This window comes from Protopterus annectens, chromosome 13.part0, assembly GCF_019279795.1.
Source record: "Protopterus annectens isolate FY-2018-M chromosome 13.part0, PAN1.0, whole genome shotgun sequence".
In the NCBI taxonomy this organism is placed as follows: domain Eukaryota; kingdom Metazoa; phylum Chordata; order Ceratodontiformes; family Protopteridae; genus Protopterus; species Protopterus annectens.
The window spans coordinates 1,128,702,708-1,128,725,092 of record NC_056747.1 but is presented as its reverse complement, the minus strand read 5'-3'; the positions used below and the strand labels follow the sequence as shown (position 1 = coordinate 1,128,725,092).

Below are 22,385 nucleotides of genomic sequence, written 5' to 3'. Positions count from 1 at the left end.
ATACAGCATCCATGGGACTAGATGACATCCCAGGCTGTGTACTACATGAACTACAAAATGAACTGGCACCTCACCTAAGTGTCATGCTTAATCATAGCCTCACCTCAGGCTTTGTGCCCACTGAGTGGCGCACAGCTACAGTTATCCCGCTCCACAAGGGAGAATCCGCCTTGGATCCCAGGAACTACCGTCCCATCAGTCTGACAAGCCCGATCTGCAAGGGCATGGAACGCATTATCATGGAACTTATAAACAAAGACATTGGCAACCTTCAAACACTGGACCCCACCCAGTTTGGGTTTGTGAAGGGCCGATCTTGTCTCCTGAATCTGATTTACTTCTTCTGTCCACACAGCCTATCTGGACCTCGCCAAGGCCTTCAACACCATCCCCCACTCTGGAATCATAGATAAACTTACTAAGCTGGGCATAAATCCCTATGTCACTCGATGGGTTGCCAACTGGCTTACTGACAGAACCCAGACTGTAAAAGTAGCCGACTCCAAATCCAGCTCCAGACAAGTGGAGTACCTCAGGGTTCAGTCCTGGGACCACTCTTGTTTGGCATCTACTTCTCTGAAGTGCAGGCCAACACTAAGGGACTCTGGCTAACAAAGTTTGCAGATGACTGCAAACTGGGAGCCATTATTGAATCCCAAAAGATGATGTGGATATTCTACAAAAGGGCCTTACAGAAACAGACGCATGGTGCCAGAGCCATGGGCTCAAGCTTAATGCCAAGAAATGTATTGTTATCCCCTTTGGAAAAAAAAACATGTACCCATGAATTACCAAATAGGTGGCAGGACACTAAACATCAAAAGTGTGATGACAGACTTAGGGACACAGGTGGGCAGTGGTCTCACTTTCGATAACCACATCGCCACAACAGTCAGGAAATCTTTCTATGTGGCGCACCTCATCACTAAGGGATTTTCATCCAGAAAAAAGGAGGTCATTGTCCCACTGTACTCATCCCTCATTAGACCCATTATAGACCCATTACAGAGTATAATGCCCCGTTTGGTATGTATCTCACAAGACATTTGCAACAGCTGGAAAGGCCACAGAAATACCTCACTAAAAGAATCACAGGCCTAAAGCAAATGCCATATGCTGACGTCTAAAAAGACTCCAGCTATACTCTGTGGCATATCGTCTACTCAGAGGCGATCTCTGCTTAACATACAAGGCCATGTCAAACCCTGAGCTGTTGGACATGCTCCACTTAAAGAAATCCCAATCCCTCAGAGCCACACGCTCCAGGGATCTAAACCTTATCATCACAATGAACAAAACATGCTGTAGGGATAGGTTTCTGACCCAGAGACTCCCCATACTCTGGAATAGACTGCCCATACATGTCAAGCAGAGTGCCTCATTGGCCCTCTTCAAAAAGAACCTTGATGATTGGATAGGAGATAGGAAATTCACCCCGGGGATCATGTCAGTCACCCTGCTAGACAGGGGCCCAGAGAAGTAAATATTGTGGGATGAAATATCCAGGGAATTGTTATGGCTAGGCTTGCATAAGCCTTAGAGCCGATAGCGTAGTACCAACCTATAAGCCTATGAACAATGATGACTATTCATCTGGTAAATAAGCCTTTCATCCTAGTCTAAATATAATAGCAAGTGAGAATACAGAGGTAATGTGACAGAACATGTGCCTTCCAGAAAAAATGACTGATGTGTCATAGTCAGAAGAAAATGGCCACATCAATGTATATCACATACCTGCAGTCCACATATCTGTTCTGGTGGTAGAAGGTCATGCTTGCGATTTCACCATCAAGGTCCCCAAACCTGGGTGAGCTGCTTGCATTGGAACACAGAAGGAAACCACACAGCACATCTCTGTGAAAAGACAGCACATGAATGATCACATGACTACATTAAACTGCAGATCAGATGCAATGCTCTCCACTTTTTAACCATCGTATAGTCTTAGTGGAACAAATCCTGCCAAATTATGTAAAAATTTAAAACTTAACTTTTGTGACTAAATGCAGTTTTAGTGCAATACAGCATCACTGGTTTATCAGTCCAGATAGCTACTTTCATACCATCTCATTAACATGCCCCAGGTTCATAGTCACAAGCTGAATATAATGCTGTACTTAAGAAAAAACTACATTAATCACAGCAGCAGCTAGAAATGACTACCTTAAAAGCAAAATATTCTGTAAAAAACAAAACAGTGTAAGTTGACTGGCTTAGTCCTGCTAGGCATATGGTGTACTTTCAGGACAGATCCAAAGTAGTATTCATACTGTCTGTGGGACATTTGGCCAGGGCACTGGGGAAATTTACCTACTCTTTTAAAGTAGGGAAAAGAATAGAATGCTAATGTGAGTGAACAACCTATAGCTTCTGAGCAGACAGATGTTGTACAGCTGTCTGAAGCTGTTGTTATTGATCCATGAAGGTAGAGCAGACAGGGAAGGTGGAGTAGACAAGGAAGAGGAAGTAGATGCCGCAATGCAAACTGCCTGCAGCTGCTGTTAATGTGTTCAGTGACAGTGTAGTGGATGCTACAATGCTAATTGATTGAAGCTGTGTTACTGTGCTCAGTGAAGGTGGAGTAGATGCCACCATACTAGCTGTCTGAAGCCATTGTTACTGGGTTCAGTGAAGATGGCATAGATGTCACGATGCTAGCTGTCTGAAGCCACTGTTACTGTGTTCAGTGAAGCTGGAATAGATGTCACAATGTTAGATGTCTGAAACTGCTGTTACTCTGTTCAGGGAAGGTGAAACAGATGTAGATGCCATGATCCTAACTGTGTCTAGTTGCTGTTACTGAGTTCAGTGAAATTGGAGTAAATGCCACGATCTGTATGAAGTCATTGTTATTTGTTCAGTGAAGCTGAAGTACATGCCATGATGCTAGCTCTCTGAAGCCACTATTACTGTGTTCAGTGAAGGTGGAGTAGATGCCATAATGCTAGATGCCTGAAACTGTTGTTACTGTGTTCAGTGAAGTTGGATTAGATGCCACGATGCTAGGTGTCTGAAGCTGTTGTTACTGTGTTCAGTGAAGGTGGAGTAGATGCCACGATGCTAGGTGTCTGAAGCTGTTGCTACTGTATTCGGTGAAGGTGGAGTAGATGCTGTGATGCTAGGTGACTGAAGCTGTTGTTACTGTGTTCAGTGAAGGAGGAGTAGATGCCGTGATGCTAGGTGTCTGAAGCTGTTGTTACTGTATTCGGTGAAGGTGGAGTAGATGCCGCGATGCTAGGTGTCTGAAGCTGTTGTTACTGTATTCGGTGAAGGTGGAGTAGATGCCGCGATGCTAGGTGTCTGAAGCTGTTGTTACTGTGTTCAGTGAAGGTGGAGTAGATGCCGCGATGCTAGGTGTCTGAAGCTGTTGTTACTGTATTCGGTGAAGGTGGAGTACATGTCATAATGCTAGATGACTGAAGCTGCTGTTACTGTGTTCGGTGAAGGTGGAGTAGATGCCGCGATGCTAGGTGTCTGAAGTTGTTGTTACTGTGTTCGGTGAAGTTGTAGTAGATGCCACAATGCTAGGTGTCTGAAGCTGTTGTTACTGTATTCGGTGAAGGTGGAGTACATGTCATAATGCTAGATGACTGAAGCTGCTGTTACTGTGTTTGGTGAAGTTGTAGTAGATGCTGGGATGCTAGCTGCCTGAAGCTGTTGTTACTGTGCTGTAGATGCCACAGTGTTAGCTGAACTCAATTAAAGAGGAGGAACTGACTGAAGATGATGTGATATGGTGGAGAGATGTTTTGAAAATGTTCATCTTTACAGAACATAACTGAAGTTTGAGAAGAGATTCCTGGTAATCCAAGCATCCTGATGGAAAAACAGGAGGAGGTAATTTCAGATGTGCCAGTAAGAGATACACTGGTTAACCTGCATACCTGAACTGCCATTGAGATGCAACAAGAGGGTGAGTGGTGGCAGAAACAGAAAGAAGGCTAGATCAGTGCTTACTGTGGTAAGAATCTGCACCAATAAGAAAGTTCTAATAAAGAGGGAAGTCACTTGGGATAAATTAATGAAGCCACTGTGTTTTAGGTCTCATTCAGTCCTTACTACAATTTGGAAACAAACATTACTGTGACACTACTGTTTGAGTCTTTTCAATTGCTTGAGAGGTTCATAATGCTGGTTGAGGAAAAAGACTCATACACATATGGTGAGCATGTTTTCACAAGGGTAAATATACAAAACAAAAACACACTAACATTGCAGTTTAGGGCTGAGGAAGTTTCAAAGCTGGAAATATTTGTTTTTAAGGGAGTGTGTACAAATGTTAAGAGTATCAGAAAGGAGATAGATGACAAACTTTTGCTCACTGCGGCATGGAAACTGGGAGTAATGCAAAGAGGTGTCACTTTGGCTGGTGAAGAGGGCAACTGCCCTGGGTACAAAGTGTAAGGGGGTTTGACTGACAGATGCAGATGGCTGAAGTGCTTTGTGTGTGGTATTTTAACTGGCAAGCCACTTGTTACAGTTGTAGTATGTAGCAAGTGGTTTGCTACAGTTTCAGAGCAGAAGGGTTTTTTTTTTGTCCTCAACTTGGACGAGACTTTTTTAGTTCTCAACTTTGAGGTGACATTTTTTTTCCCCTTTAGTCTTCAACTTTGAGTTGAGGGGGAAACCAGTTTGAAGAACTGCACGAGGTTGTAGATAACCTAGTTATAGCTCGGTAACGCTGCAAAGTTGTAGGCAGATTTCAGCATAAACTATGTGTAAATTTGATGAATGGGGAAAGAGGGCATTGCAAAATATATAGATAAGACGTTATTTTTGCAGAAGTCATTTGCATCTCATTAGTGAATATGATAAGAGACATAGCAATCAGTGCAGGGAGAGAAAGCAGTGTGAAAAACTGTATAATATAATGTAGAAAGTGCATGAAGGGCAGACCTTATAACACAGGCCATCTCATTCATTAAGGCTATATCTTATCCAGAAAACTCTGCTGTGCATGATTCCATATTTTATCCATGTTTTGACACTGTAAACTGCTTCTTGAACTAAGCATCATAGCATATTCTTGCATCTATAAATATGTATATTTTTAGCATATTCTTGTAACTGTAAATATGTTTTGTTCATTTCTTATGTGATCCTATTTATTTGCATTATGCCTGCAAATGGTCCACTGAGATAAATGCACTACCCCGGTAAACAAATATAAATAAATAAATAATAAGCACTTCCATCCTAGAACGGAATATCTTTCTGTTAATACAACAGATTCCTCCTTATATATAACGTGAGACATGAATGTGCCATTGTCTAATTCAGGCACAACTATGTGTACTAGGAATTATTCTGAAAAGTCTGGGGGTATTAAATTGGGCTCTGAACACAGCATGTTTTTTATATGTTCATGGCTTGTTCTATTTCACTTGCTCACTTCACCTTCAAGGTAATGTTACCTTTAGTCAGGTCACCTACAGACAAACAGCAGTGACAGTTTGCTATAGCATAGACTAGATCCAGGCCTGCTGAATCTAGCTTTGTTTGTATAACTTGAGCACTAATCCAGGCATTCTTTAAAGTATTCAGTTGTATTTATTACTGCTGGTAGTAACTTGATTAAAGTGTAGCTATCATTTCTAAGTCTTTTGGATTAAGCACTTGGGCTTCAGACCAGTTGTTTTACATTAGGATGGTTTGTGGCCTGCACTGTGGTGGCAGGACAGGTAGCTTACATCCTTCTAAGTTGGGAACTGCTGATTGAGAGCTCAGTGTCTGTTATTCTAAAAGTGTATTAGTTCTGGTTTAAGCTCTTGGGCTTCAGGCCAGTTATTTTACGTTAAGAAGGATTGCGGTCTGCACTCTTGTGGGAGGAGAGGCTGGACTCTGCCCTTCTGAGCAGGGAATTTCTGGTTAGAGGCTTATAGTGCCTGCATATTCTAACTGTTTCTTACTGAAATTGGTACACCTTGTTTGCTGTAGCATAGACTAGATCCAGGCCTGCTGAATCTAGCTTTATTTGTATGCTTGTTGTTTGTTTATTTATTTCCCTGAAACGCTAATTCCACCTAAAACGCGGCCTTTTAGTACTTCTGTGGATCCCTAGTGATATCTGCATTGCTAACTGTACTTATTTCCTTGCTTTACTTGAAAGAAAGTTACTGTTTGTCGTTTTTGCATTTAAGTTACCTGTAACACATTGCATTTAAGTTACCTGGCACTTGCTCACTAAAGCAATTATATAAGTCAGCTCTAAAAAATTAAAAGCACTACACCCTCACAAACTCCCCTTGAGTACCTTGTTCCCCATTGGCCCTTTTTTCAATTATAAAGGAATTCCCAATACTATTCTAGCATGTCCAAAGGTCAGTTGTCAATCTCCTCTCTGGTCCAGCTGGTGAATCTGGGAATCTTGAGGCAATGTTACAACTGCCTCATGTACACAGACAACCCTCTCCTCCTCCCAACAAATTCCAACACATGTGAGAGATGCAACCATATAGCCAAACTGGAGGATAAGTTCTCTCAACTCAGTACTGGCGTAACCAGTCAGGAGGAGAAGGAAACCACACTCATTACAATTCCAGTCTCACATAGACCTACCACGACAACAAACCAAACACATAAACACACAAAAACATACTCGGAGGCTCTAAATAAAAATCTGCCTAAGCAGCAGAGACCTCCAAAGCAGACACCCAAGCAACCGCTACCCCAAAACAAAACACGTGCAACACATAGCTCACAAAGCCAGTGTGCTGAACAGTCACAGCCCTTAAGGCTAAACAACACACCTGATACACTTGTAATAGGTGACTCTATCGTCAGGCACACTGACGTCCCACTCACCAGGCTGAACAAGGAGAGGGTCACGGTGAGCTGCCTGTCGGGCGCTAGGATCCGCCACATAACACAAGCACTCAGGTCACTCCAAGGCAAGTACAAATATGACTCAGTCATTGTCCATGCTGGTGTGAATGACCTGAGATGTACCTCCCTGGACTACATGAAAAGAGACATAGAGGAGCTCTCTGAGCATGTAGCCCAGGCCGGTATGACCCTGACCTTGAGTAGCATCTTACCCTCACCAAGAATGATGCCACAATATGAAGACAAGATGATCAATTTCAACAATTGGCTTAAGTGTTGGTGTCATTCAAAGGGGATCCAATGCCTGTCAGCCTGGGATGACATGCTCGACAAGCCATGATGCTTCGCTAGGGATGGCTTGCACCTGTCACCCCTGGGCTTTCGGATATTGGCAAAGGCTCTTGCTACCCCATAGTGCCTTTTTTAGGCAAGGCTCAAAAGACAAACCCACCTCCATAGGTATCACAAGGGATAAGAAACTAAGAGTAATACTACTCAATGCCAGAAGTTTAAACCTCAAGATGCATGCACTCGAAACTCTCCTTAGCATGGAGAACATCGATATCTGTGCAGTAACAGAAACCTGGTTCAAGGCTCCCGAGAGCACCCCAGCACTACCAGGTTATACCTCATACCATGCTTTTCGGCCCCAAAACTTGGACCGAACCACAAAAGGAGGGGGAGTATCAATATTCGTCAAAGATACCCACACCTCCAGGTTGGTGGCACAGAACGAAGCATCAGAGACTATCCATGTGCAACTAACTGTGGGTAAAACTGCCTTCCAGTTTATAGCATGCTACAGACCACCCTCCCAAACACAGGAACCCCACTTGGCCTTCCTGAGAATACTGGAAAATATGAAGGTCTCTCCAAACACCATTATATTGGGCGACTTCAACTACCCAAACATTGACTGGGAGCATTACTCTAGCTCCAACACCCTAGCCCAAAGGTTCCTAGAATTTATGAACTCAAATGCTATGGAACAACTTGCTACCACTCCCACAAGAGGGGAAAACATACTGGACCTGATCATCACCAACATGGGGACACTATGCTCCAGACCAGAAGTGTATCCCTCACTGGTAAGATCAGACCATAAACTAATCTCACTGGATATTCACATCCCGACCCCACCCCCTGCCCAGAAAACCACAGTGAAAAACTTCTCTAAAGCAAATTTAACACGCCTCAAAACCGAGGCGAAATCCTTCAAAGCCCCCGGGCCTGTGGAAAATATGGCCCAGACCGCAGAATACTTTATAAACGCATTCTATGAACACCTTCAGGAATGCATGGATCATGCAATCCCAAATAAAACAAAGACCCAATCCTCCAAAGGCAGATGTCCTGTCTGGTGGACCCCAGCCATAAACAAACTATACAATAGAAGGAGGAAGCTACTAGATGATAGAGCAAAATCCCAAAAAGGGAAGGCATCTCTGATCAGTATTAGCAAAAAACTACGGGCACTCATAAAATCGTCTAAGGCCAGCTTCGAGAGAAAAATTGCACAGGACACTAAGGATAATCACAAGGCTTTCTTTAGTTATGTTAGGAACCTGGGTGGGAATTCCCAGATATGCTCAAAATTAGTCCAAAATGACAAAAAATACACCGAGCCCACAGACATTGCCAACATCCTAGCTGACAGGTTCAGTGCAAACTTCTCCCCCCTCTCCCCACCAAAAGGGCAAATATCTATCCCAACAGAGTGCTGTCCCCCTGACATCTCAGATGCTCAGGTAAGAGCCGCCCTCCAAAGCAAAAACACAGTATCAATGGGACCAGATGGTGTCCCGGCTGCGTCTACATGAACTCCAAGAAGAGCTAAACCCAAACATAAAACTACTGTTCAATCTTAGCCTTACTACAGGATATGTACCCAAAGAGTGGCTTACAGCAACAGTGGTCCCTCTCCACAAAGGTGGTGCCTCAATGGATCCTGGAAACTATCGCCCCATAAGCCTGACTAGCTTGGTCTGCAAAGCTATGGAAAGGATCATCATGGACCTCATAAATAAAGATATTGGGGACCTACAGACACTGGATCCTACCCAGTTTGGCTTTGTTAAGGGCAAATCCTGCCTCTTAAACCTGGTCAATTTCTTTGAAACAGTCACTAAGGCCATTGACGAGGGAAAGGTGGTCCACACAGCCTACCTGGACCTCGCAAAAGCCTTCGATACAATACCCTACTCGGGCATTATAGATAAGCTCACCAGCTTAAATATAAACCCCTATGTCACTAGATGGGTTGCAAACTGGCTCAAGGACAGAACCCACATGGTTAGAATTGCTGGAGCCATGTCAGACTCCAAACCAGTTACAAGTGGCGTCCCACAAGGCTCAGTCCTGGGACCTCTCTTGTTCGGTATATATTTCTCGGCAGTACAGGCCAACACGGAAGGACTGTGGCTGACCAAGTTCGCAGATGACTGCAAACTGGGCACCATAATCAACTCTCCAGCCGACACAAGCATCCTCCAAAAGGGCCTCATAGAAACAGACAACTGGTGCCAGAGCCATGGCCTCAAGCTAAACGCCAAAAGTGTATAGTCATCCCTTTGGCAAAACAAAGTGCCCACAAATTACCACATAGGTGGTAATCCATTAAGTACAGAAGAAGTCATTAGGGACCTGGGGACCCAAGTTGATAGCAATCTCTCATTTGACAACCACGTGGCCAAAGTGGTTAGAAAAACATTTTATATAGCCCACCTAATCATGAAGGGATTCACATCTAGATCAGGGGAGGTCATCGTACCTCTTTACTCATCCCTCATCAGGCCCATAATTGAGTGCAATGCCCCTTCTGGGATGTACCTTACCAGACACCTGCAGCAACTGGAAAGACCCCAAAAGTACCTCACCAAGAGGATCAAAGGGCTCAAACAGATGCCATATGCTGCCCGGTTAAAGAAACTCCAGCTCTACTCAGTGGCATACCGCCTGCTCAGAGGCGATCTGTGCCTGACGTATAAAGCCATGTCCAACCCGGAATTAATGGACATGCTGCACCTCAGAAAATCCAAATCCCATTGAGCTACGCGCTCGAGAGACTTGAACCTCAGTACTGAAATAAATAGGACATGCTGGAGGGACAGATTCATAACCCAGAGGCTCCCTTCACTCTGGAATAAAATCCCAGTCCAGGTTAGGCAGAGTCTCACATTGACTCTCTTCAAGAGGAATCTTGATGAGTGGATGGGAGATCGTAGGTTTACCCCGGCTATCACTTCTGTGTCATTGTTAGACAGAGGCACAGTATACTAACCTCAAAAAAAGGCATAGCAAAATTAATTTAAAATGGGTGGCGAAAGCCAAACACACTCTGGCTAGGCTTATAAATGCCCTAGGGCAGATAGCCTAGTATGAACCTATGAACCTATGACAAAAATCCAGAGAAAACTTCCTGCAATTGCTGGCAAGGCCCAGAAAAGCCTTCACTGGATTCATCATCATCAACCCCCTTTTTCCCATTTTTCTACATGGGGTTGGGGTGTCGTGTTAACTGTCACCATCTCTCTCAATTCAGTACTACACTCCTACCTTCTTTGACACTCATGCCTGTCGCAGATCTTCTCTCACCCAGTCTATCCACCTCTTTTCTGGATGCCCTAATTTCCTCTTACCTTCTTCCTGTCTGTCCCAAATCTTCTTTACCAGACTGTCTTCTGCTGTTATGCACATGTGCCTGAACCACCGTAATCTGTTCTTTGCCCTTTTCTGCAATCAGAGCTATTTTGGCTTCTGCTCTTATCTGCTCATTTCTTTGTCTGTCCCACAGTGTGCATCCTACCATTCATCTAAGGCATTTCATTTCCATCACCTCTAGCTTCCTCATCTACTATGCCTTTACTGCCCACATTTCTGTACCATACAATAGTACTGGTTGCACCACTGTTTTGTACAGCTTACTTTTCAGTTTATTTGGCATTCTTCTGTAATACACTAACCTGACACTCTATGCCAGTTGGCTGCAGCCCCTCTGATTCTAGCTTTGACCTTCTCATTCAGACTTCCCTTCTCAACCACACCACCCAAATACTTGAAGCTGTTAACCTGTTCCATCGTCTTCCTTTCCATCTCAATTTTCAGCTTCTTCTGATTTCCCCAAATTGCTGCCATTACCACTGTCTTATCTGTACTTAGTTTCATCTCATGTGCCTTCAGTTGTGCATTCCCCTATTCTTTGCTGAAGTTCTTGTTCAGAGTCTGCCTGTAATGCCACATAATCTGCATACAGCAACTTTGTTGATCTGTCTTCTCTAACCTCTTCACTAATGTAGTCCATCACTAGTATGAACAGCAGTGGGCTCAGAGGTGAACACTGATATACACCTATTCCCACTGGGAACCTCTCTGTGAGGACCGAACACTGTACTTGGGTCACTGGGTCCTTGTACATAGCCTGCACTAATTCCACTAATGTTTCTGGGACTTCGAACCACCGCAGTACTTCCCAGATCAGCTTTCTTGGGACCTTGTCATATGTTTTCTCCAAGTCTAGGAATGCCCAGTTGGATTCTTTCCTCATCCCTAGCTTTTTCTGAACTATCTATCTCACTGCAAACATTGGGTCAGTCGTGCTGCATCCTGATCTGAATCTGAACTACTCATCTCCCATCTTACTTTCTACTAGTCTGCATATCTGTTTATCAATCACCCTCTCCAGAACTTTCATGCAATGTGTACTGCCCACAGTTGTGGATGTCCCCTTTGTTCTTGTACTCTGGCATGAATATGCTTATTCTTCAGTCATCTGGAATACCCCTTTTTCTCCAAACTGCTATGAGTACCCTTAGAAGTCATTTCTCCCCTATGAGTACCCTCAGAAGTCATTTCTCCCCTATCTCACCCAGCATCTTTATTTTATCTGCTGTAACCTCATCTGAGCCTGTTGCTTTCCCTGACTTCATTTTCCTTAATGCTATTCTTACTTCTTCTAGGTTGGGCTCATCTTCTTCTGTCACAGTAGGTTGTGTCTAAGGCAGTACAGCTTCTGTGGGGTTTTCTTCATTTACAAGCTGGTGGAAGTACTCCTTCCATCTGCCTTTGATGTCCCGTGGAGTGGTGAGCAGGTTATTGCTGGCATCCCTTATGAAGAGTGTCTGACCATGTTCTTTATCTTTCTGTCTTTACCTTGTAACCTGTTATAGTTTCTTTTTTCCACCTACTGAGTCACTTTTCAGAAGCTGGTAGAGTGCCTCATATACCCTATTCTTTGCTACTGCAACTCCTTTCTTAGCTTCTTTGTTAGCTAAATAGTATTCCTTCTTAGCCTGGTCCATCTTTTCTCTCTCCCACTTTTTCCTGCACTCCTTCTTTCTTTTGATGACTTCCTGGACTTCTGTATTCCATCACCAGCTTTCCTCATTTACCTTATTTCCATACCTGGCTTGGCCACAAACCTCTTTTATAGTCTTCATACTTGCTTTGAAGCGCTGCCATTCTTATTCAGCTCCACTGATTTCCTCCTGTTCTTGGGGTGCTAGAGCCCTGAGAAATTCCTTGAATTATTGTACTTTCTCTCCAGTCAATTTCCAAGTCTTCAGCCTGGTCTCTGTTGACCTTTTGCTTGCACCTGATTGTGGCAACCAGTGGTTTATGCTGTGGGCCAACTATTTCACTGAGAAGGACTTGGCAATCACTGCTGCTACCCCAGTGACCTTACCTTACTTGGAAGAAGTCTACCTGAGTTGTATTTTGACCACACTTGTATGTGATCTTCTGACTCTCTTTCTGAACCATGTATTGGCCACTATCAAACCATATGCCAGACAGAATGGCCTCTCTCTTGACCCAGGCAGTCCTCGTAGCCTGTCTGTCTGTTCTTAGTTTGTATTTGGCAAGCTGATTTTTTTTTACGTCCAGCTTTCACTCAGCAGAGCTATTCCAGTTAACCCAGGCTGGGCAACTGGACACCAGCCAACCAGTAGATTATTGACCCAGGGCTGGGCTTATGGCACAGGCCAATAAGGGCATACACACCTTTCACCATTAGCATGGGTCCCTGGCATAGGTTGGAGTGGGCCAGGTCTCCAACCCACTTATCAGCAGTAACTACCAATGCCCATTTTGGTGACATTGGTCAACATGACCAAATCACCTAGAGCCATATTTTACACTGTTGCTTGCCTAGCCCTGATACAGCATGCAGGCTGTAGTTCATGTTCTCTTATCTTGTGGATACTGGGCACTACAGTATATGCCCAAAGTGGGTGGTCTTATACAACTTTTCCCCCATAGGAAACCATGTGGAAGCTGTGCTACTGCCCACAGCTCCATTAACTTGTGAGTTTGAGATAGAAACACTCAGCATGTTTTTTTGTAGGTGGGGAACCCACAGAGATATAGGAAGAACATGCAAACCCAAACAGTCATTGGTCAGAAGTCAGGCTTGAATCTTGTACCTTGTGCATGGGAGGCAAACACCTTAACCATTATGCCAGTTGATCTTCTGCCACACCAACCTTGTATTTAGCTAGGAGAAGCTGTCAGTACAGCTTGATGCAGAGAATTTACAGTGGCTTGAACTTCATGCAGATGTTTTTCCCAATATTCGGATAATATTACAACATCATCCACGTAAACCATAGCATATCTGGTGTGGGATCTAGGAATTTGGTCCCTTAGCCTCTGAAACATTGCAGGTGCTTCACAGAGGTCAAAAGGCAGGATTCTGTAACTGAAGAATCAGTCTGGTGTGGACAGTGAACAATGCCATATCTCATTAGAATCTGGCATTAGTAGAATTTGTCAAATAGCCTTTTGTTAAGTCTTAAGAAGACAGAAACCTGTTATTGCCCAAATTCTCAATCCATTCATCAACTCATGATATGTGATAATAATCAATTTTAGATATGTTATTTAGCTTTCTGAAATAGTTTCAAAACCTTATAGACCTATCATATTTAAGGACCAGTAGATGGTACTATTCCGCCAACTCTGGAATTCTTCCATAAACCTGAATTTAAAAATGTTCAGTAATTTGCACTTAATTGTTTGGTACTAGGATGCTAGTATAGTATCTGATATTATTTTAAGTGTACACTTTCTCCATGCACATCTTCTATATGATGCTGAATCAAACTGGTTTTACCATGCAAGTCTGAGAATATGTACTTATTCAAGGGTGCACATTCTTTGGCTTCTTGTTTCTAAGACCCTTATAGTGTCTCCTGTCTTTTGATGTCAGGACATGTTGTGGCGAGCTTAACTTCCCTGCAAACATACTACATAAACTTCACTTTTTTCCTTAATGTTAGAATATTTATGTAGTATAACTCTTCTGACTTCATTTGTTTTCTAGTTGTCTTACCTTGTAATTCACTTAACTTACTTTCCCTGTAATTTTCAGAAGGCTGATGTGGAATGGATTTGTTTTCAGCAGTGGGTGTATTTCCACTAATGGTGTGAACTGTCTAAATTGAGCAATTTGATTTTGTCATCTGTTGTGTCTGCCTTACTCTTGCCATACATTCTCATACTGCACACATTACAGTATTTATCCCATCCTGGTAATCTATAAAATGCACTACCACACTTCTAAAGGGGATGTTTTATTGCCCCCATCGTTTTTTGTTATATCTAGCAAGCCTTGAGTATGTCTGCTATATAGCAATTTAAATGGTGTGATTTCATCTGCGGCCTGTAGAACTTCTTTTATAGTGAAGAGATTTGTCAGCAGTTGAGTTCAGTTTTTCCTAAATAACCCCAAATCCTTTTGATAGCATACACTTTAAAGTTTTGTGAAATAATTCAAGTAGTCCAACTGTTTGAGGGTGGTATACAAATGTTTTACCTGTTTCAATTTAAAACACTAGCAAAGTTCGGGCAATATTATGGACATGAATGATGTGTCTTTGGTCAATAAAAACTTTTTAAGGAATTCCTAACCTAGAAAAGGCATCATTAGATCTTTTGCTATGAAGCTTTGTAGGACTGTTGCCCTGGGTAATTCTGTTGCATAATCTGTGATTACCAGGATAAACTGAAAGCTGCTATTCAGTTTTACAAGTCAGCCTGAAATATCATTGCTATGCATTCAAAAGGGACCTGTACAAGGGTGAGTGTTGTCCTTTAAGACTCTGGGAGGCTGCACAGACATTCTCTATATCTTTTATAATATCAGGCAAATAAGATCTAGTCTACACTCTTGCCTTCATCTTGCCATTTCTAAACATACCTGCGAATTATGTAGAATTTTTCAGAATGTCTTGATTTTTTGATCTGTTCCTCATACAATGTGTGGTTTTCTGGCAAATCATTGAGAACTCAACTCACAAAATAAATCTGAGTTTCCGACTTTGTGTTATTTAGAAAATGCATGCTAGTGCAAAACCTGTTATTCTAGTAACTTTCTAAGTTTATAAGAACAATATTTAAATTCTGTCCCAGATTTTGGGCCATCTGGCCCCATTATTTTTGGCTTTGTCCAGAATTTGTGTTAAAAGGTTGGTAGGTCTGGCTATGAGCTAATTTCATTTCAAGTGTTTTAAAAAGTTTACAAACTAAAAACTGATTTTAGCATATTTTCTGTCTCTTTGGTTAGCCTCTACAAGCAAGTAACTTCTTAGCTCAAAGCATGGCTATATAGAGGGTTATTCTGTTCTTTGCTGTTCCCCATCTACTTTTATCTACTTTTCTGTGCTGTGTCTAGCTCTTCCTAGTGTATTATTATCTTCACGCTAAGCTTTGCACTAGGTAAACTACTCCACTCTGGCAAGACCACCATTTCCTCTCCAAAAACAGACAACACAACATACTGTATCCCCACACAGTTTAATTCCTACATTATACAATCGATATTATCTCTCTTAGACCAGTACATCTACCGCCACTCTCTCTACCCCTATCCAACAAAACCACCCACAGCTCTTCAATTTTAGTTCCATATCCACCTCACTCACAATGAAGCTGCTCTGTAAACTAAACACTACCTACTTAACTACCATCAGACTACTTAAAAATGGCTGCAGAAGTCATGGCCTTCCCTGTGTTATTACTAATTAATAGGTCCATAGCAGAAAGATACATCTCATCACTGTGGAAAAAAACCTACATCATACCACTGCACAAAGGTGGCAACAAAGTTAATAACTACAAAACAATAGCACTTCTCTCCCCCCTCTCCAAACTATTAGAGAAATGCATTCATATGCAGTTAATGCAATACCTAGCCTCAAATAACCTGTCTCAGAAATGCAACATGGCTTCACTGTTTTTAGGCCTTTTAGTTTTATACACAGGACAGGCATATTTTTGTGAACCAGAGGAGAAGCTGTGTACATTAATTAATAAATAGATGAAGGATTTTATTTGGGAGAAGAAGAGGGAAAAAAGTGGTAGAAGTTGATCTTCCCAACAGAACAAGGAGGTTTAGGATTGCCTGATATGAAGGGATATTTCAGAGCTACACAGTTAAGGCTGATATACATAACACAAGCAGAAAACTACAATTCAATCTGGAAAGATGATGATGAAGTCGGGGAATAATTCAAGAAATAAAGAAGAATGGGATTTTGGATGCACATCCTCAGGGAGAATAGCAGTCATATAAAATATTACATTTATAAAGTATACTAAGAACTAAACCAACATGGGACTGGAGAAAGGAGATTCTGCCTATAGGGTTGGCTGCAATTAGGGGTTCAGAGAACAGACAAGAAGGGGCTGGAATTTACTGGGGGAAGCTGGCAAAAGAATCAAGATACTGAGAACAAACAATTAGAGAAGAAAAGATACAGTGGAAAGAGGCTAAAAAGACATTTCAACTGAAGGCTAGTGACTGCCTTCTCTATCAGTAATTGATATCAGAATATAGACAAAGGGATAGGGAAACCTTAAATGAAAGTGCACTGGCTGAGTTTTTAACTGAATCTAGAACAGAAGCTGCTGTTAAAAAGAGTAGGACATATAGAATATTGCGCAATAACTATAGGCATCAATCAGAAGAGATCAGAAAAGATTGGGAAGAGAGATTAGATGTGCAATTCACAAAGAACCAATGGGAGGACATATATGTGGCTCCCAAATATGCCACAATGTCAAGAAGATTTAGGAATGTTGTCTGTAAGTGTTGGCATAGACATTTTTATACCCCAAGCAGCCTACAAAGAAATTTTCCTCAAGTAGATGGCAAATGTTGGAGGTGTGTGATGGGGTCTGTAACTGGGAACATATGTTTTGGATGTATAATGAGTTGGCAGACTTTAGAAATTCCCTAAAGAGTATTCAATCAGGAATACTGGGTGAGCAAATCAGTGAAACTAAACCAATTACTTTTTTGAGCTTGGATACAGGATCTGAAATATCTAGACATAGTAAAGCCTTGTTAAGTTTAATTCTGGTGGCGGCCAAAAAAGCAGTTACTAAAAATGGAAATCAAAATCTAAACCAACTATACCTGAAGTAGTGAGTATTGTAACATAAATAAAATAACAGGTAGTTGGATTTTTAGAAAACGGTAGCATTAAATTAAATAGAAAAGAATGGAAGTTATGGGAACAATTTGTGCAGAAAAAATGTTTTGGAGGAGGAATGAAGTTTAAGAGAAGGCAGGAATTGAATTTATCTAATGTTGCTTAGATTATACATCACATATATTGTTATATATCTGATAATATTAGTAAATGTGAACTTGTTAGTATGGTTTGATTACTTTTATATAAATGTATGTATATATATATATATATATAAAGGTGTTTAAAAAGAAAAAAGTAGCACATGTGTATAACACTAAAACTATCTCTAATGCTGAAACTTTTGGCATATCCCAAAGTATAAGAATTAACTCACACAGCCACTTTGCTTAACTCAATGTACATCTCATACAACACAAAAAATTGACACAACTCTGTTCAGCAAACTCTGTAGTCAACAAAAAATATGTTTCATATGAAAACATAGCAGTACAGTCTGTCAACCAAGAGAATATTTGAAGAATGAAGTGCAATCTCACACACACACACACACGTGTGTGTGTGTGTGTGTGTAGTGTGTGTGTGTGTGGTATGTGTGTGTGTGTATATGGTTTATATATATATATATATATATATATATACACACACACACACACACACACACACACACACACACACACACACGCACATAATATGGTTTACTATTGTTTTTCCGATCGCACTTTGTGAGATTTACATTAGTGCAAAACTACCGTTTGGTAGAATCGGAAAAATGAATGCCAAAATGTACACATTTACAACAAAGAATGCAATACAGCATTCGCTGTTGTGAATTTCTACATTTTGATGCAGTTTGCACAATAGTGGGGATCAGGAAATACACTTTCCCTTAGTATAGTGCAGTCTTGGGGTTTGTATATCTAAGTAGCAGGGGGTGTGGGGGTTGCAGGGGGGCTTACCCCCCTGCAAACATGTTCTTTATTGTGCAACACACACTAATGCTGTTCCTGGAAGTGTGGTGAATGTTCGAATTATGTCAAATTCGAACATTCACCACTTCTGAGTTCGAAATTTTTGTCATTCGCTGTAGTAAATTTTGTTTTTCCGTTTCATAGAAACGTTAAATTGTTTACAGTGAACCCCACAAAATGATAGTAAAGCGCACACACACACACACACACACACACACACACATACATACATATATATATATATATATATATATATATATATATATATATACACACACACACACACACACACACACACACACACACACACACACACACACACACACACACACACACACACACACACACACACACACACACATATGTATTTCTTTAGTCGCTGGTTGTATTTGTCAAAAATCTTTTTGGTGGTGCTGCTGGTCGAGTGAAGGTTTTGTTGAGTGGTGGAATTGTCAAACTGTGCTTTATAGACTGTAAGTGAAGAGGAAGTCAGAAGTAGTGTTGGAAATTTCATTTTTTTATGAAAGTTTCTGCACTGGGGTTTAGTGCACGCGCGTGTGTGTGTATGTGTGTGTGTGTGTGTGTGTGTGTGTGTGTGTGTGTGTGTGTGTATGTCTGCATGACTGTTTGCAGGTTAGGGTTAGAGAATGGCTAGGGAATGGGATAGATGTGTCTTGTGTTTGGGTAGTGGTGAGTTTTATTTGTGTGTGTTTGTGTGTCTGCTTTGGATAGTGGTGTTCATAGGGAAAGGGTGTTTATCACCCTAATATGCATGGTTAGGGATTGGGGTATGCTTAGCAAACAAGTAAGGTGGCGCAGCAGGAAAGGTGAGGAACAAATGATTTAGTAAGCCACAAAGTTTGGACAGGAGTGAGAAATATAAGTACACAAACTGTATACTCTTACTGCTTGTTGCACTGGATCCAGGTCTCGCCTTCTTTGCCACAGTTTCCAGCTTCTTTCCCTTCAATGTTCAGCTTCTCATAGCAAAACCTGTCCGCGGAACCTGCAAGAATACATACACTGTTTTATGTGGATTGTTGTCACTGTCAGAGAGGCATGATAACAGCAGTGCAATTTCAAGAGAAAGGTAAAAAAAATACTGGTGTAAAAAAACACAGACGTTTATTAGATTCACATAGTAATAGACTCAGGCATCTTAGCAATGTGTCTTTGCAAGTGCTACAAAACCATTTTGCAATTCATATATACTGAATAACCTCACTTGATAACATATACTACTAACATGCATTATAAAAGCAGTTTCTGTGACAACCCCCGTTAAACTTGGGGCAGTAACTAAGGAGCCTCAATTCTCACCACTGTTTCCGGTAAGGGAGCGTCACTGTAAGCAGGGATAGAAAAACAGAATTTCCCCTAACAGTGCACTGGGAACAAGCTCCAAACCTGGGACTGTCCTATATGCTTCACTCCAGAGTATTTCCACTAACCACTGCAGAGCACTGTGTCCCAGTTCTAGGTATTTGATATTCAGACATACAAACACTCTAGGGAAAGAATGGCACAGATTTTCCTGCTATGTCTTCTTTCCCAAATTATAAGGTAATGGCTGCCACTAGTCACATACCACAACACCCTTCAAAAGGGATGTTCACTTATACTAGATAAAATAAATATTGATATAAATGGTAGAATGTAATCCAAGCAGTAAGGCTTTTCGGAGTGGCCCTGGTATTATCACAAGAAGCATAAACACTCTCAGGTTAATAAAATTACTTCCTAAATAACCAGCCACAATAAAAAGTAGTGAAATATTTATTAATAAATAAAATGATTTAAAACATGTATACACTGAACAACTGATTCCAGTAAACCATAAAGTTTCACACACACGAATTATGAAAATAACACTGTAGGATAGATTTCACACTGACTGTAGAAAAATTCTAACTATCTAAATATAGTTCCATAACGATCTAAAGATTAACTGTCCCTGTCTAATCTAATTAACTCAGCAAGGGAAGATGTTACTCTTTACTTCTGCCAGGCAAGATAGTAATTTGTCCCCTCTCCTCAGGCTGTTGTCTGGTCCTCAGCAACTGAAATAGAAACTCCTACTATTTCTGGTGAACAGCTCTGGAAAACTATGACTGGTAACTACTGATCCGGAAAATAGGAACTGACTACTGAACAACTGAGCATCTACAACAACTGAGCTTTAACTGACTCAGAACCTGCTTTTATAGCAGTTTTTTTTTAAGTCACAGAAAGCTGTTATGAAAATTCTACTCTCTCATATCAGGCTTTAAAAAGTAAACAAAACAGCTGCTGTAGAGATTCTATTCCTTTCAGCTTTGGCACACGATGACCTCACACCTAGGTTAGCTGACTGGCATAACCTACATTCAGATTATTTTTTAAAAACATATACAAAGGATAAAGGGTCTCAAAAATATGTCTTATGCTGCCCGACTGAAAGAACTCCAGCTCTATTCAGTCTCATACCGCTTGCTCAGAGGTGACCTGTGCCTGACATATAAGGCCATGTCAAACCCAGATTTGATGAATATGCTTCACCTCAAAAAATCTAGATCCCTCAGAACCACAAGGGCGGGAGACTTAAACCTTGACATGGTTATTAATAGAACATGCTGGAGGGACAGATTCATCACCCAGAGACTCCCTATGCTGTGGAACAAAATCCTGGTACATGTGAGGCAGAGCACCTCGCTGGCCTTGTTCAAGAGGAATCTTGACCAATGGATGGAAGATCGTAGATATACCCCAGGGATTACTTCAGTGTCACTGCTTGACAGAGGCACAGCAAAATAATAGGCATAGTTTTATTCAAACTAAAGGGGTGGCGAAAGCCAAATAACTATGGGCTAGGCTTATAAATGCCCTTGGGCAGATAGCCTAGTATGAACCTATGAACCTATGAACCTATTTGGTCAGCCAGAAGAACACTGTTTGATTCAAACATCTTGCATAAATTAAAGTAATAACAAAAAAAACAACATAAACTTATCCACAAAATTATAGCTAGTCATGCTGGCATATATAACAGGGTAATTTACAATTATTTACAAGTATTTACAAAACTTCAGCCAGTTATGCAGGCACAGATAACAATATCTAATACCCTCACAGTGTCATAAGTAATTCTTCACTTATACCAAAAGGCAGCAATGTAGTATATTTATAAATAAGTCATGCTTTTCTGTCTTTTTTTTTAATCTGTCAGTAGTTACATTTATACAGTCTAAGATGTGGAAGTTACAAAAGAGAAAGCCCACATGCAACTTAGTGGATTGAACAGGCAGCAGTTATGTATAAAAATTGTTTCATCATTTCAGTGAGAGGTTGAGAATATTCTGTTTAAGGAGAGTATTTGGAGAGTATCGTACAGTGAACACAAGTCTTAACCTGGTGATGAGCATGTGTAGGACCAGGGTTTGTTAAGATGTTGTTTAAGCAGTCGTTTAAATTATCAAGTTTATCGGAGAGTTTTATTTGTTGGGAATACTATTCCAGAGTTTAGTAATGTATTGGGAGTAGAGCAAGTCTCCTACAACATTATTGGACTTATTTGTAAGTAATAAAAATTTGTTAATACAGCAGAGGTCCCTTGCGGTACAGTATGGTAGTAATAGTGTTTTATAGTGCAGGACCTTTTTCTGAATGATGAATGAATTTGTGTGCTGTAGTTAGTTGTGAATATGTTAGTTAGTTGCACAGTTCAAGCCGGGGGGGGGGGGGGGGGTCTTATGAGGAGTTGGTAACAAATGTAGCTATTTTATTGTAGGAGAAGGCAAGTTTCTTTCTTTGAGTATTGTTTAAGTTTGTTAGGATAGGAGAGGCGGTGGCTAGAGATTTTCCTGCAGTATCTGTAAGGAATCCATTGATCCTATAAACTGAGTCTAATTTCTGGTGTGTAGATTTAATGCTGTGCAGTATATGCTGGCCATATTTCAGATTGTCATCTACTATAATGCCTAGAAGTTTAATGTGAGTTACAGTTTCAATGACACTATTATTTGCTGACTTGATGGTAAAAGGTTACTTTTGATTATAGCAACTTTTTGAGGTAAAAAGCATTAATGTAGTTTTCTTGTGGTTGAGTATAAAATTTGATTCTCTGAGCCAGGTTTCTACAGAGGAAAGATTTTTGGGTAATGTTGAGGTGTCTGCATGC

At 41.2% G+C, this 22,385-nt stretch overlaps 1 protein-coding gene across 5 annotated transcripts in view; it reads right to left on the bottom strand.

Moving 5' to 3' along the window:
• The window catches only part of ADAM11 (ADAM metallopeptidase domain 11), a 1,438,613-nt gene that overhangs the window by 284,071 nt on the left and 1,132,157 nt on the right, over positions 1 to 22,385 (bottom strand). For all 5 annotated transcript variants that reach the window (XM_044055102.1, XM_044055103.1, XM_044055105.1 and 2 more), the window contains 2 exons: positions 19,136 to 19,235; positions 1,738 to 1,857 (listed from right to left, as the gene is read on the bottom strand). In XM_044055102.1, the coding sequence (XP_043911037.1) occupies positions 1,738 to 1,857; positions 19,136 to 19,235 (220 nt within the window). The remainder of the gene's footprint in view (positions 1 to 1,737; positions 1,858 to 19,135; positions 19,236 to 22,385) is intronic.